Source organism: Thamnophis elegans, chromosome 11 (genome assembly GCF_009769535.1).
Source record: "Thamnophis elegans isolate rThaEle1 chromosome 11, rThaEle1.pri, whole genome shotgun sequence".
In the NCBI taxonomy this organism is placed as follows: Eukaryota; Metazoa; Chordata; class Lepidosauria; order Squamata; family Colubridae; genus Thamnophis; species Thamnophis elegans.
Window position 1 is genome coordinate 33,476,487 of NC_045551.1, and position 16,014 is coordinate 33,492,500.

At 38.6% G+C, this 16,014-nt stretch overlaps 1 protein-coding gene across 2 annotated transcripts in view; it reads right to left on the bottom strand.

Moving 5' to 3' along the window:
• The window catches only part of MGAT4A (alpha-1,3-mannosyl-glycoprotein 4-beta-N-acetylglucosaminyltransferase A), a 67,694-nt gene extending 52,791 nt beyond the window's left edge, over window positions 1–14,903 (bottom strand). The window contains exons 1-3 of one of the 2 annotated variants that reach the window (XM_032226617.1): window positions 14,725–14,903; window positions 8,770–8,854; window positions 6,523–6,827 (exon numbers count right to left, since the gene is read on the bottom strand). In XM_032226617.1, the coding sequence (XP_032082508.1) occupies window positions 6,523–6,616 (94 nt within the window). In that variant the 5' untranslated portion in view covers window positions 6,617–6,827; window positions 8,770–8,854; window positions 14,725–14,903. The remainder of the gene's footprint in view (window positions 1–6,522; window positions 6,828–8,769; window positions 8,855–14,724) is intronic. The other variant, XM_032226616.1, reaches the window with a different exon arrangement.
• Between the last annotated feature and the right edge of the window lie 1,111 nt (window positions 14,904–16,014).

Below are 16,014 nucleotides of genomic sequence, written 5' to 3' on the forward strand. Positions count from 1 at the left end.
AGAGTATTGCAATATGACAGCACATATATTACTCCTCCTGGGCATGTACTGTATGTGACATCACAATCCACATGAAAACAGACATTGATTGAGTCAATGCTGCAGACACTATCAGCTTCCCCCTCACTTTCCTGCAGACTGGTTAGAGAGCAAGTATGAAGAAGAAACATCAGGGCTTCCCAAATAGGAATCCAACAAAATCAATAAAAACTCTCGGCTCAAGTTGCTGATTTGTTGGAGTTCAATTTCTTGTCTATGGAGGTGCAGAGGTGTGAATAATTCTTTCTTCATGCATCACCTGCTATAGGTTTGTATGTGTGTGTGTCATGAAACAATGCTTTCTGCTTTCAGGAATTGGGAATCAGATACATCTTCTATCATTCCAATGTTCCCTTAGTATAACTTGCAATCTGATCTAACCAGAGAATCCAATCTAGTCAATTTCATAACCTCAGTTTCACAATACCTGTAGAAAATTGGCAAGTGTGATTTCCTCTTCTTATATAAGTAGTATAAACTTTCCTTGCCACATCCTACACGTAAGTCAGATAACACCATACAATGCAACATTCAGTACTCTACAAAATATGGAGGCTGTGGTCATAGAAGACTTATCATTATATACGTTTTGAAGTATAATGTCATGAGGAGGAAGTTATAGCATGCAATGACTTTGGGACTGTTATAAATATGAGTCAGTTGCCAAGTGTCTGAATTTTGATCACATGACTAGGGGATGCTGCAATGGTCGTAAATTTGAAAAACAGTCATGTTACTTTTTCAGTACCATTGTAACTTCAAACAGTCACTAAATGAATGATTGTAAGTTGAGAATTACCTGTACTATGGCAGAAAGCTGTTGTCACAGCTATTATATGGGATAGTTGTGTTGTTTGTTACCAGTTGCATAACAGAAGCAATCAAACTTAATGAATGAGCTATTTTTCTTGGACAACTCATATTTGTTTACTTGTACTCAAATATACCTTAAAATAAGGATCTGTGGAATATATATATATATATAACATATACTGATTTGTAGCACTAAAAATGTTATGTGGGAAGGCTATTAACTAAAAATAACACACAGGTTGTTTTTCTACGTCAAACAGTTTAGCCTCTTTTGCTCTTTATATATCCATCCAGCCTATCCTCACAAAAGAATACAAAGTTTTCAATGAGTTTCTCAAGGAAAATCGAAGATTTCAAATTAGATAATTAATCTCTTCAAATTACACCTCATCATCTAGGAAAGGTTTTAAAAAGAGAGTGCATTTCACAATAGCAATAGCACTTAGACTTATATACCACTTCACAGTGCTTTACAGCCCTCTCTAAGCAGTTTACAGAGTCAGTATCTTGCCCCCAACAATCTCAGTCCGCATTTTACCCACCTCGGAAGGATGGAAGGATGGGTCAACCTTGAGCCTGGTGAGATTCGATCTGCCAAACAGCCAAACTGCTGGCAGCCGGTGATCAGCAGAAGTAGTCTGCAGTACTACACTCTAACCACCACACCACTGTGGCTCTTATGCTATCCTACTCAAATGGTCAGAGGACCATTTTATAGAGGCTCCACTCTTCATAATCATAGGGGAATAGTTACCTAGCACAATTATTCAAGTATGGGACACTATGTTATTTAGCATCTATGTGAAACTATTGAAAGAAACCACTGGATGGATCTGAATGAGGTATCATCTATGTGTGATGATGTTCAGTTATGTACTATATTTCTGCTGCCAAACTGGTGCTTCAAGAGTGTCGCATGCTGAATGGGAAGAAACAAGCTCAGGCTAAATCCCAGCAAGTCAGAATTGCTGCTCATCCATAAACATTTAGACCTCCCTGAAATATTAGTTATAGCTGTGACTCTGGATGGAGTCACTCTTCTGTGAAGGAGCAAGTCCATAACAGTGTTGTCAATGTAGCCTTTGTGCAGCGTTAGATGATGTGCCAGTTATAACTTACAACGGAATTGTGAATTTTACTGCAATGAATACATTTGGAATCAACTTTGAAGACAACCCAGAAGCTACAACGTCTGGCAGACAGGGGCCACCATTGCAAAGTAACACTTATTTTATAGTCTGGAATAGACTTCTAGGCCCAATTCAAAGTTCTGGTTATAATCCATACAACTCTATAGGATACCACACTGTGCTATCTTATGGGAAGCCTTGTTTAAAAGAAAACAATTCTGTCCATCTTATTACATCATCTAGATAGATGCTTAAGATCGAACCCTGTTATGAGCAAGATGTCAAGGCTCTGACTAACAAACCCAAGCAAATCAGAACTCTTGACACTTGGCTCTTTCTCAAAGGTCTTATTTATTGAGTACATCATATCGGCACAGCTTCAATGGAAAACTAAATCTAAATCTTTCCTGTGGTTTCAGTATAATTAAACTAGGAAATTACCCCATCCCCAAGTGTCACAGGTCACTTTCAACAATTGGGTTAATTGGAAGGCTCTTCAGGCACTCCTTCTCCAACCTTATTTGTTGCCAGTAGAAACGACCTTGGATCTCCAGAGAAAGCTCTTTGTTGTGTCTAATAATGCACTCCAACCTCCTTCCCCCCGCTTCCCTCTCTGTGTGGCAACTGAGGAACAAAAAGATGGCATCGGCTAGGTTCAGTTCGAAGTTGACCCAAGAGGGATATGGGCCATATGGTTTTCTCAGTGGTGGCACATACTCTGTGTAATACATTTTGTAGTTAAAATTGTCACTCAATGTAGTGACCCATGCTATATGAGATTACCACAACAATAATTTTAGCTAGCATAATAAGTGTGTAGTCACTAACTTGTAACTCAGCAGGTTTCAGAAAGGTAATCATTTCAAAAAGTACATCACATTATATTGCATAGCGAATAGAAGAATATAGTTCTTAGAATATTAGACATATTCAACATATTACATCGATAGTATTATATTTTACCTATTATACTATGTGAAATACTTTTTAACATATTGGCTATGTATATTTTTCATTTACCTGAATAAAAGTTTGCTTTGCCAGTAATATATAGAACTTTCCTAAAAGCATGTGTGCTTCACTATAAATTGGCTGGTTGGTCTTTATTGGTATATATCTCATCCCATAACAGTTGATCAGTATACTAGAACAGAAGTCCCTAATCCCCGGGTTGTAGCCCACTACCAGGCCTTGAGCTGTTCGGAACCGGTCTATAGAAGTGGCAGTTGAATGTGCACTTGAGCACATCCTCACTTGTGTGAGTAGCGGGCAAAATACATGTGAACACTCCATTTGTGTGAGTGGCAGGCATGCATGCCCATCACTCACACAGAATTATTCCCTCTATTCCTCCCCTCCCCTGGCCAGTCCACAAAGCAGAGGTGGTATTCAGCAGGTTCTGACCAGTTCTGGAGAACCAGTAGGGGAAATTTTTAGTAGTTCGGAGAACCGGTAAATACCACCTCTGACTGGTCCCGCCTCCATCTATTCTCTGCCTCCCGAGTCCCAGCTGATCGGGAGGGAATGGAGATTTTACAGTATTCTTCCCCTGCCATGCCCACCAAGCCATGCCCACAGAACTGTTAGTAAAAAAATTTAAAACCCACCACTGCTGCAAAGCCAGAAATGTTGGGGAATTTGGTAGTAGAGCACTGATGTCTAAAATGTATATTTCCTTACTTGCATGATGAAAATGAACCATGTATTTTGAAATATAAAGACATACTACCAGTATATCTAATATATTATGTAGTTATTCTGTCAAAAAAACCATTCAGACTAAAACAAATTCTCTCTTCCTTCTGCCTGCTAAAACTTAAGAAAGGTCTGCTAGACATCAAGGACATTTATTTTTAAACAATTCCTATCTGTGGGATTTGTTTTGTCTGCATTGCCTTTAGTCTAATAGATATATGCAAAAATAAAAAGTAGACACCCCCCCAAACCTGTAAATGCATAAAGATTTTAAAAAGTTAAAAAATATTTTTTTTAACTGAGCTCTCTCTTCAATACATTTTTATACATTGGTTCTAGTTAGTTATGCTTTTCAAGACAAAGTGCTCACACAGCCTGGTGTAATATAGCAGTAATGTTATCATGGCTAAGGAGTAAGATTTGGATCAGAAGACTAGGGTGGAAGTTGAAGGGAATTCTATACAGGTAGTCCTCGATTTACAACCATTCATTTAGTGGCCATTTGAAGGTACAACATCACTGAAAAAAAGTGACTTACTTACATAAGTTTTACGAAAAGTTTGAAGTTTATTGGTACTTGTATGCCACTCACTCCCAGGGGACTCTGGGCGGCTTACAGACAACAACTTACATAAGTTTTTCATACTTACAACTGTTGCAGAATCCCCCAGGGTCACATTTTGGTTGTAGTATTTAAAGTCATGTGATCATCTTTTGCGACTGTCTGACAAGCAAAATCAGTGGGGAAACCGGATCCACAACAAAATTCATAACCATATTACTAACTTAACTGTAGTGATTCCCTTAACAACTGTGGAAGAATAGAAATTCACATAACAACTTTCCTGTGTTTAACAATAGAAATGTTGGGCTCAATTGCAGTTGCAAATAGAGAACTATTTGTATAATCCACTGAGATCTCTAACAAAGGAGAAAGGTGCATGCAATTAATAGTAACTGCAAATCTTTATCTTCACCGTGTTTTTTGCCCCATTTAAAACATCTGTTAATTTAAAAGGAAATAAAGAGGAGGCTGCCATACTTATAAACTCTAGTCGCCAATATTTTATTGCCAAGAATATCTATGAAAACCAAGTAGAGTCCTTAGATTTTATTACAGATGCTGAACTCAGTGCCTTCCAAATGTCCTTATAAGCCCCCCCCCCCAAAAAAAAAGAATAAAGGTACAGGTAACATTTGGTTTCAACAGCAATTGGGAACATGCAGTGATGGTCCAAACCTCAAGGGCTGGTCATAAGTACCACTTGTGTAGTGCTATTGTAACAACTTTGGACATTGAAGAAGTGGTCATAACCTGAGGACTATCTGTTGACAGGGGAAATATGGTATTTTCTGAAGCAAGGTGGGTTTATAGGAGGGCAGGTAATATTTGTTATATTTGTCTTTGCGAGTTAAACCATTTTTTTAGGGACCCAGTTTTGTGGAAAGGAAAGCATCTCTCCCAGTTACTCCTGAGAGAGTGATACAATATGTTCCTAATTTGAATGCTCTGATTGAAGAAGTGTGATACATTTCCTCCCTCCCTTTCTCTCTATAATTCAGACACACAGTGTGGGAAGCCTGGCTTAATCTAAAATTTACCGTACAATAAAAATCAGTGAGCCCTACGTCTTTCACAGTTCTATTCACATCCAACGAAGTTTAAGAAAAAGGCTATTCACTTTCAAGCATTTAACATAGTACTTTCAGAAGAAATAGCATTCTTCTACAGTAGGAAACACAGGAAGATGAATGAAAGCTGCAGTCCTATATACATTTGTTTAGAAATAACCTTGAACTCAGTGGGGCTTGCTTGTTACACAAGGTTAGGTGGTAAACCATAATGAAAAAAATTGAAACAAGACTCCTGAAACAATGTCACCAATGGCAACCAGCCTTCCCTTGATATGTCTCCTATGAATTTTCAGCTAACTGAAAAATGGTCAGAGAGATTATTTTTTTCTTCCTTTATACTGCAGTGTAGGGAAAGCAAAGATATTTGACATCCCTTACATTGGTCAAAAGAGATTTCCTACTTTCTGAAAATTGTAACATTAAAGAGAAATAAAGTAAGAGTGATAACCATTAATAAAAAGGCACAGTTTGCAATCTCTTGATTTTTCTGTTTTTGTATCCATCCACCCAGTTTAGATATTTAACATAAAATTTAACTTGTCAAGTATGCAATACGGCTAAATTCTGGAATTGATAAAACTTGGAAGAAACAAAATCATTTCCAAAAAAATTATTACAATGAAAAAGACAATAAGTAATTGCACTATTATTTTCTAGCAAAACCTATCCATTCCCGAATTTCTGGGTTCCCTGTAGATCCATTTTTCGCCCTCCAGGGGCTTCAGGGATGATCCTGAGGTCTCCGGAGGGTGGGGGAGGCTGTTTTCATCCTCCCCAGGCCCCTAGAAAGCCTCTGGAGTCTGGGGAGGGCAAAAAAACATGGCAAAAGCAGGGGGGAGTTTGTTACTCATCACACGCATATACATGCTGGGGGGGTCACAAGCATAGCATTATGGGTGTGGCACGCTGTGCTCCCCCCGCTTTTGGCATGGCAGCCAAAAAAGGTTTGCCATCACGGCCCTAAGCTATGGATTTGCAAGGAGACTATTTCCTTCTAAATTTACATTTTAGATTTCATTTTTTTAGATCCAAGCAAGTACTGTACCTTTACTGTATTTTCTGATGAGCCTGAACTTTAAGTAGCCCTGTTCTCTGAAAAAAAATGTCATTATGGTCCTTCTTTTAATCTAAACATCTAAGAGGAACTTTTCAAATGTATTTATACTGGTTTCCCTTCCCCCCCTCTCTTTTCATAAAAGACATGACTTACCTTTTCCATTCTGCCATGCTGTATACCATGATAAACTGAGGAAAGATGTGATGAAAATCAATGCAGTGGCCACAGTTCCATTTCGGAGCCTCATCTCATTTCAACATCACACTGTTTAGATTTGACCAAGGTTCCACATTCAAATTTTGTGGCTTAAAGACCAGATATTCCAATGAATGTTGCTTAGCCAGTAGTAGATAGTTGCCCAGTCATTCCTAATCATTGTAAAGCTGGCAAAGACATTGTATTATGAAGATTTTGTTGTTGTAGAAAGGAGTTCTTTAATCTGTTCAATCTGTTATGTTCTGTGAACAAACAACAGTAATTTCAGAATGAGGCCGTACATGAGGCATAAATAGTAAATCAAATTCAGTATATTACTTTTAAGAGGCAAAACTCTGAATAATCACCTATTTGGATTCTTGGTCCTGCCAAAAATTTACCCAATTGCTCATATCAGTATATGTTGGCAGGCCCATAATAAATGGCAGTAGTATCTATTAAAGTTATAATCCCCACTATAGTCTTCTCTTCCTTCTCCTGGAGACTGGAGGGCATTGAGTCTCAGTCCCTTTTGCCATAAAGCTCACATTGGCTTTATGTTCAGAGGCAGCATCTGATTGGGCCAGCTTGCTATTAGCATAACAAAAGAGGGGTTTTTTTTGTTAACTGTATGATGCACAGCTACATTTTAACAGGCAAGTCTCCATGGTCACTTGATACAACATCTGATTGGACCAGCTTACTCACAAGATTTTTTTAAAGGTTGGTTTGGTGTTTTTAAATGTGCAAGGAGAATCAACAGAAACACTTTTGGGGGGAATTTCCCCAGAACTTATGTCCCATGATATAATCTTAGCATCACTTGGGTATCCACACGTATAATATTGTCTCTTATCCTCAAGACTGCCTTTCCCCCCATTTCCCTAAGGGTCTGAATTATTTCTAAATGTTAAGTTTTAGATTTTAATATGGCAAAGTAAATAAAACACTTTGAACACTTGCATTTTACTCAGAAAGGGATAGTATCTAAATCTGTGAATTTCATTATTTTGTAAACATTCACACTTTTGCAGTCTAAATCATTGTTGGAATGTTCATGTAAGTATGACTGTGATGCTTTAGCATTTTGCCATATATTCAGAACAAAGCTTGGTATATAACCACACAATGTTGAGACCTTATAATAGATTTCTAATTTCAATTTTAAATAGGGTTATGGGGAAACAGTCATGAAAAATAAAATGAACATGAGAGTCCAGTACAGATAAAGTAACCAACATATTTTCTGCCCAAGTGCATTGAAGTGATAATGGAGTGCTTTAGTAAACACAAATGTACATGCCTTCCTCATGACATGGTTCCCAACCTATTGCTTAAGGCTCCTATGTTACACTATTCTGCACTTTGGGGTGGGGGGAAACATTCCCTACCCCCTATCCCAAGTAAATGATTCATTTGAAGAACGCTTGAAAAACTCAGATGGCTTCTATTCCTTCCTAGAGGACAGTCCTTCTATAGATGAGATACAACCAATTCAAGCTTTCTTTTAACGTTTTCACTAGCTTTGCAAGCTCTCAGTTTCATTTCTATTTTTCATGAAGTCACATTGCCATATCCTGATATGGAAGAAGAGTCTTTATTCAGCCAGTCAAATTTCTCCTACCCACTCATTTCTTTTAGACCTGTTGAAAAGACTGAGAAGGGTCATGAATTATCATTTCCTGGCATCCAGACAGGCTGCTCTGATTACAAATGGTTTATGTTGTACTTATAGCAGACACACAGCAGGTTCAGAAGGCTGAGAGGGGAAGGACGGAAACTCTTAGCTTTCATTTTATTTCTGTGGATGAGAAATCAATTGTGGGAGTAGAAACTGCCCTTGCTATCTTCTTAAGTCATTTTAAAGTCTTTCAAATAGCAAGAGTACAAAGGGAGGACACAGAGTACCACAGGTAGGCCAGTTTTGGAAAAACCACAGTGGCGTCTGCCCATTGGTACACACACACAGACACAAAACACAACACACACAAACACAAACACACACACACACTCACACATATGAAATGACGTTAGTGATGTTACAGGAAGATATCCATAACATATTTCCCTTTTTGTGCTAATATAGAAAACGCCATTTGGAAACATTCCTAAAGGAAAGAAGAATTTCAGAAAACAAAATTAGACTGACTCGGTGCAAAAATAATTAAAGTTAGCTCTTATTGAAGTTAATAGAATAATATTTACATTGCATTTTGCTCCCATTTCATTTAGCTAATTAATCAGGATCCAATCTGCAAATCATCTAGTCCAATTCCCTGTGGAGTATAGCCTACAAAAAATAAACATAAAAATAAGGACCCAGCCAAATGCAAAAAAGGTTACGAAAGGTCTAAGAATAACTTGTAGTCTAATTTTAGAAGCTTGAGGAAAAAGAGATAAACAAACTCCAGATATATTGATATATTCCATGAATAAAACCTATCTATGTAATGAGCAGTTAGCTTATTCAAATATCTGTTTTCTGTTATGAATCTCCTCAGCAATTCTAAGCCAACTGCAATTCATCCATATTGACATTACTTTGTTTAAAGAAGGTGTTTATTATTGTAATTACCAACAGATGTGGTCTAGTCATTCTGTTATGTGATTGTACAGAAGCATAGTAAAATGTATCATTTTTGCCAAACAAAAACAGAATTTGTCAGTAACAGTAACAAAAAAGAAATGCCATATGGTTCCAAGGGGCATATATTAACAACATCACTGTTTATGACACTACAGTAAAAAAAATAACCTCACCAGTTTTAAAAACATGCTATTTCTCACAAACTAGGGATGATTCTTTGCAGTCTTACACTTATCCACCATGAAGGTGAATCAGTGGGCACCATCACATTAATGACATGTATAACCCTAATAAGGCTTAGCACAATTATGTTCTACTAGGAGCTTTTCACTACTGGGAGCTTTCCCCAGAAAATTTTAATTGATTTTATGGTGGTTTTCCCAGATCTGTATTTTTGTTGCTTCATAAAACTATTTCTGCATTAATACAGAAGTTCTAGAAATAATTTAAATGGAAAAAATGGAATTGATAGTTAAAACAACTAGCTTAACTATCATTAGGAGCTAGAATTTTGAAACCAATAAAGCAAAATATTTATAGCTCAGGACTGAGAAAAGAGGTCCTTGCTGCTCTCCTGCCTCATTGACATGCAGCACTGATTATGTTACCTAGTTTTGGTAATGAAACATCTTCAAGAAAAGAAGCAAGCTCAGAGAGAACCAAGGACCCTTCAGAATTTTGAAAGGCATCACCCATCCCACCAACAAATCAAGATGGTTTTCTTCTGGAAATCCTAAGTTCCTCCATGGAGCAGTTCCACTGTGGAGTTGCAGATGGAGAAGAGCATGGGCCAAGTCACTTTCAGTACTTGAACAGCCATTTTTCTACCATCAATTTCTTCAAAATTCTCTAGGCTGTGCCTGCAACCTCTTTCAGTTCTAATTACATTTACAAGTTTGAAAACTGCCTTTTTTAATAAGCAAAGAACTAAAAGGAAACAAAATGAGGAAAAACAAGCCAATTTAGTTCTAACACTGGTAACATCATTTATGCCAGAATGATTCATACTTAAGTTGCTCTGTCCATTTGTTTTTGTACTTCAAAATCCTTAAATAGAAAATAATAAATAATCTGCAAATAATGTGAGTTTGCGTATGTCAAAAACTGACAATAAAATTGAATAAAATACATACCAGTTCCAGGGAAAATAAACTATCAAGATTATTAAACCATTAAATAAATGTCTATGACCAATAGAGACTGCAAATCTAGTACTGATTGTGGCATAACTATTACTTTTATGGTTGGCAAAATAAAGGATGAGCTGTTTTTTTTCCTCCAACTAGATTTTACTCACACTATTCAATTGGGTGATTTATAGTAATTGTATTTTTGTTTTGTTTTTAAATTTCTCTAGTTATTTTATTTGTCCCTTAAATATAATTAAATGTGCACATACAGCAGACATGCAGGGAGTTGTTAAGCAAACACTATTTTTAAAGTATCTGTTTTAAAATGCTTACTGTAATATTTACAGGGAAAGGAATATGTTTTTCCATAGATACATATCTAGCCAGATAGAGAGAGGCATAATATTTTAATTCAATGGTGTTAATAGTGTTGAAAAAAATCTGAAGGAGTCTGGTAGCAACTTTTCTGATTACCAAATTTTATTGAAAAGCATATGCTTTCAAGAACTGCAATTCCATCTATTCAATATGACTTTTAACAAAACTTGTTACTCAAAAAAGGTGCTACCAGAATTCTGATTTTTTTACCACTATAGTTGTCCTCTTACAAGGTCAGTAATGCTGAAGTTTGTCTTTCATGTATTTAAGCTTTTCTCCCTCTTCCTACAAATCCCCCCCACAAAAAAAATAACATATTTTTTGAGAGCAGGCGTCAGAATTTCATTTTATAAATGTGTGCCAGTGTGTTCACAGAAAAAAATGACAATAAAGATTGTCTTATCTTATCCTATTATAAATATCCTATTATAAAGTATATTACTTTCCAAATACCTATAATGCACAAGTGTTTTTATGTAACCAAGATCCAATTATTCAGGATAATTTAGTAACACTCCTATATTCAATAGGGTCCAAATAAAGTTTAGAACTGCCATCTAAAGTAGCATTTTAGTGGAATGGAAAGTGTAGCACAAGAACAATGTAACAGAGGCTTGCATTTAATATTCTTACTGCAAGACAAATCATTCTGATGGAGCTTTCAGTGGTTATACCTTTACTGGAGGAATGTGTAGGATTCTCAAATTCAAACAACCCCTATTCTGGTGGCTTTCCTCTATTTACATATCAATATATAGCCTGTATTTTTTTAAAAAACTTGTCTTTAAAGTGTCTTTTAAAAACCTGACAGTGCTCATGTGAATTACAACCTTATCTTTATCCATAGGTATGTGTGTGTCTGTCTGTTATATATAATGTCAGAATAAATTTATAGTTTAATAAACTGCAAACTCCTACAAGAAAGTTAATACAATATAGGAATTAGGAACTATTTTATATATAGTGCATTCAGAAAGTATTTGGACCCCGCTTTACTTTTGTTGTCAAGTTTGGTATGTTGCAGCCTGTTCTGGTTCTATTGTTGTTGAAATTCATTAATCTACACTCACTGCCCCACAATAACAAAGTGAAAACAGAATTTTATAAATGTCTGTAAATTTATTAAAAAGAAAAAAAGTTGACATTGGCATAAGTATTCAGACGCTTCGCAACAACGCGTGAAATTTAGCTCAGGTGCCTCCCACTACTTTTGATCATTGTGAAATGTTTTTACATCTTGATTAGAATTGACGTGGTAAATTCCTCTCTATAGAAGGACTCACAGCTGATCATGCATACTGTAGCAGCGCAAAAGACATGAGGTCAAAGGAAATACTTACAGAGCTCAGAGACAGGATTATTGCAAAGCATAGATCTGGGGAAGGCTACAATAAAATTTCTGCTGCACTGAAAGTTCCTAAGAGCACAGTGCCCTCCATAATTCTCGAATAGTAAGTAAGAGAGATGACCAAGAACCCAATGGTCACTCTAACTGAGCTCCAGAGATCCTATGTGGAGATGGGACAGAGATCTAGAAGGACAACCATCACTGCAGCTCTCCACCAATCTGGGCTTTATGGCAGAGTGGCTAGACAGAAGCCTCTTCTCAGTGCAAAATACATGAAAGCCCACTTGGCGTTTGCAAAAAAGCATCCAAAGGACTCTTAGACAGTGAGGAACAAGATTCTCTGGTTTCATAAAAGCAAGATTGAACAGTTTTGTCTCAATTTTAAACATTATGTCTGAAGGAAACCAGACACTGTTCATAATCTGCCCAACATCATCCCAACAGTGAAGCATGGTGGTGGCAGCATCATGTTATTGGGGGTGGGGGGTGTTTCAATAACAGGAACTGGGAGACTGGTCAGGATTGAGGGAAAATTGAATGGGGCAAAGTACAAGGATATATCCTCAATAAAAACTTGTTCCACAGCGCTCAAGACCTCAGACTTTCCAACATGACAACAATCCTAAACACACAGCCAAGAGAACCCAGGAGTGGCTTAGGGACAACTCTGTGGATGTCCTGGAATGGCCCAGCCAGAGCCCTGACTTGAACCCTATTGAACCTCTCTGGAGGGACCTGAAAATGGTTGTCTAGCAATGGTCGCCATCAAACCTGACTGAGCTTGAGAGGATTTACAGAGAAGAATGGCAGAAAATTCCCCCAATCCAGGTGTGCAAAGCTTGTTGTGTCATACCCAAAAAAGGTGCCAAAGGTGCTTCAACAAAGTACTGAATGAAGGGTCTGAATACGTATGCCAATGTGAAATTTAATTTTTTTTCTTTTTAATAAATTTGCAGACATTTCTAAGATTCTGTTTTCACTTTGTTATTATGGGGTAGTGAGTGTAGATTAATGAGGAAAAAATCAATTTCAACAACTATAGAATCAGGCTGCAGCACAACAAAATTGACAAAAGTGAAGGTGGTCTGAATACTTTCTGAATGCACTGCAGGTAAAAGTGTCTCTCTGTGTATATAAATAAAAAGATATGGTATTTAAAGGGGAATAGAGGAGCAAGTTACATTGTGCACTTCACAATATCACACAAATGACCTAGTTTTGAAATTTTTGTGACATCACTAAATGCCTAGGAATACTAGCCTTTGGCAAAGAGACCACATTGCTATTCAAATTGTTTACTATTATTAAAAACAATACCTGAATAAAGTTGGTCTAATTTAATAAGTTACATACTCCTACAAACAAAATTAATATAACAAGGGCACTAGAAAAATTATACAGACACAACTATTTTAAAAAGTGCCAATGTGGTCAATTAGGATTGGGGAATTACAAAATTTACTGGGTAAGTGAGCTAATTACCCAAGATAACTCTGGGAAAAAAATATAAATGCAAGGAATAGATAGCTTTAACACAGAACTGCAAGAACATCAAGGAGATGGACAACTAACATTTTCAGACAGTGTAATCAGGAAAAGTAATGAATAGCTTAAGTATTGTTTTAAATAAATCCTATTAGCTACTTTTAGATGAAAATGCAGAGGAGCAAAAATAATCCAAAATAAATCCTGGGCACATAACGCTCAAATATTTTTACATTAAATGGTTTTACTCTATACTGATTTGAAGTTTTTTTCCTCTTACACTTACAGAAAGTGACTCTCTCAACCACACCTATTTCTTCACGTCTTTCCGTCCCCAAGAACTTCTTAGAGCCGCTTTTTTTGCGTCTAAATCCACCTCGGTTTTCCACCCTTTCCACAAATTTTACACAGATCCACAGCAACACCCTCTCCTAAACCTGCTCGTGTGGAAAAGGGAAGGGCGTCACAGCCCACAGACAGACTGCCGTTTCCCAGCCTACACACACACCCACTCGCGCGGTGCCACGAAAATATCTCCCCAATCCCACCCACCTTTGGGAGCGAGGGGGAGTGAAGTCCCCACATATCCCAAAGTCGGACGACACAAGGCAGGCTCGGCGCCCGTCCGCCTTCTCTCCGAGGCACAGCTCCGGGAGGACAGCAGTCCCACGACACGCGAGTTTCCCGCGCGCCCTCACCGGCCACCACAGGCAGCAGCTCCCCCTCCTAACCTCCGACCGTCCTCCCACCACTTTCTTTCTGCCCTCTTCTCTTTCCTACCTGTATGTATCCGAACGCGTGAAAGAAATAATAATAATAATTTAAAACAAAAAACAAAAAACCGAGCTGCCGCAGTGAGCGGTCCATTTACTCCAAAAGCCGACCCGCGGACGTTCTGACGGCGAGCCCGAAGAGGCTGCGGCGGCCGGGAATACCACCCGGCCTGTAGCCCCCTCCTCCGCTCCTCTTTCTCTCCGTCCCTCCTATCTGCCGCCCGCCCGCCCCGGTTGCAACCATCACCCGAGGCTGTCATTCGGGGCAGATGCCCTGCCAGCTTCTCTCCGACCTCCGCCAAATCATTCCAAGGCCTCGGTAGGTAGCATCTCTTTCCCCTCGCTCTCTCAGGTGAATGCGTCTCTTCCTCCCACCCACCCACCCCACCCCAGATCACAGCCCGGAGTAGAAACAGCTACATCGGGACGCTAGTCCGTCCTCTCCTTCACGATGCTCACCTTGGACCGCGGAATCGCCGCTCCTGCACGGGGACTTCCAGCGTGCGCAGTTGCGACGGAACCCCCGCGCTCACCGCTAACGCCGCCGTCACCCCGAGAGAGAGAAGCTGCCTTCTGGATGCCGCGCAGGAGAAAAAAACCCCTCCCAGGGCAATAGTTGACTTCAGGCACCACGAGCCTCCCCGGCTAGGCTGGGAGTACCCGCCTCCCTTCACTTACTCGCACTACCATTGGCCAAGACGAGCCGCATAAGTCACCAATTAACAATCTTTGCTTGAATGGCCCTTTGCAACCGATGGTCTGCGAAGGTGTCAGTCCCCTTCTCGGGCCTTATATACAAGTCTCGCGAGTTTTGTTTTCCTTTCGGTGGAGGTGCGGGGCTGTAGAAAAGAAGTGGAACGCTGCTGCCTTCGCTTGCTCTTACTCTCACGTAAGGGTGCCTAAGACGGTACTGTTTCCTCGCTATGGATTCCACCCAATATACATACATATTTGGCATACATATTTATCTAGTAATCGTTCATCTTAACACCCTTGATCGTATCTGAGCTGCGGGTTGCTTTCCCTTTTTCAGCCGTCCTTACCCAATACTCTGACGTCTGTGTTGAAAAAAAATTGCAATCTTACCCAAGAAAGAGAAAAAACCCGACACTTCTGCTTTCAAGTTGTCTGGGCCAACTACCGGTAGCAGGAAATTAGTTCTGCTAAACTGATTGTTTGGAAAAACTATTTGAATCTAAAATAATACTTTGGAATAGAATTTAAGAAAATCATATAATAAAGATATTGTCTTACAACAACAACAACAACAACAACAAGCTCCTTGGAAAAGGCTCTAATGTTGGAAAGGTGGAAGGACAGAGAAGATGATGACCGGCAGCAACTTGGATGAATTCAGTTACTGTGAGGATGAGCGCAACATTGGATGACCTGAAATATCAGTAGCATTAGCTCATCATGATGAAAATCTATATGGTTACTAGAGGTCAGAAACAACTTGATGACACACTATCTAAAACTTATCTTTAGTCAAATTATAGCTTTTATATTGCTAAACCTTTTTTAAAAGTTCTATCTGTACAAAAGCCAATTGAAAAGAATGGAACAATTAGAAATAGAAGACACTACTGACCCGTTCTCTATTAAAGTGCTGCCCATTTCTTCCTCAGTTACCACAAAACAATGTTGTTGTTCCCATTGCCACTCCCTGTCCTACCTCTGTTGCATTCATTCCAAGCCACTTCCAAGTGGTATCATCTTGATGGGCCTGTTTGCTTCTATCTTTCTCCT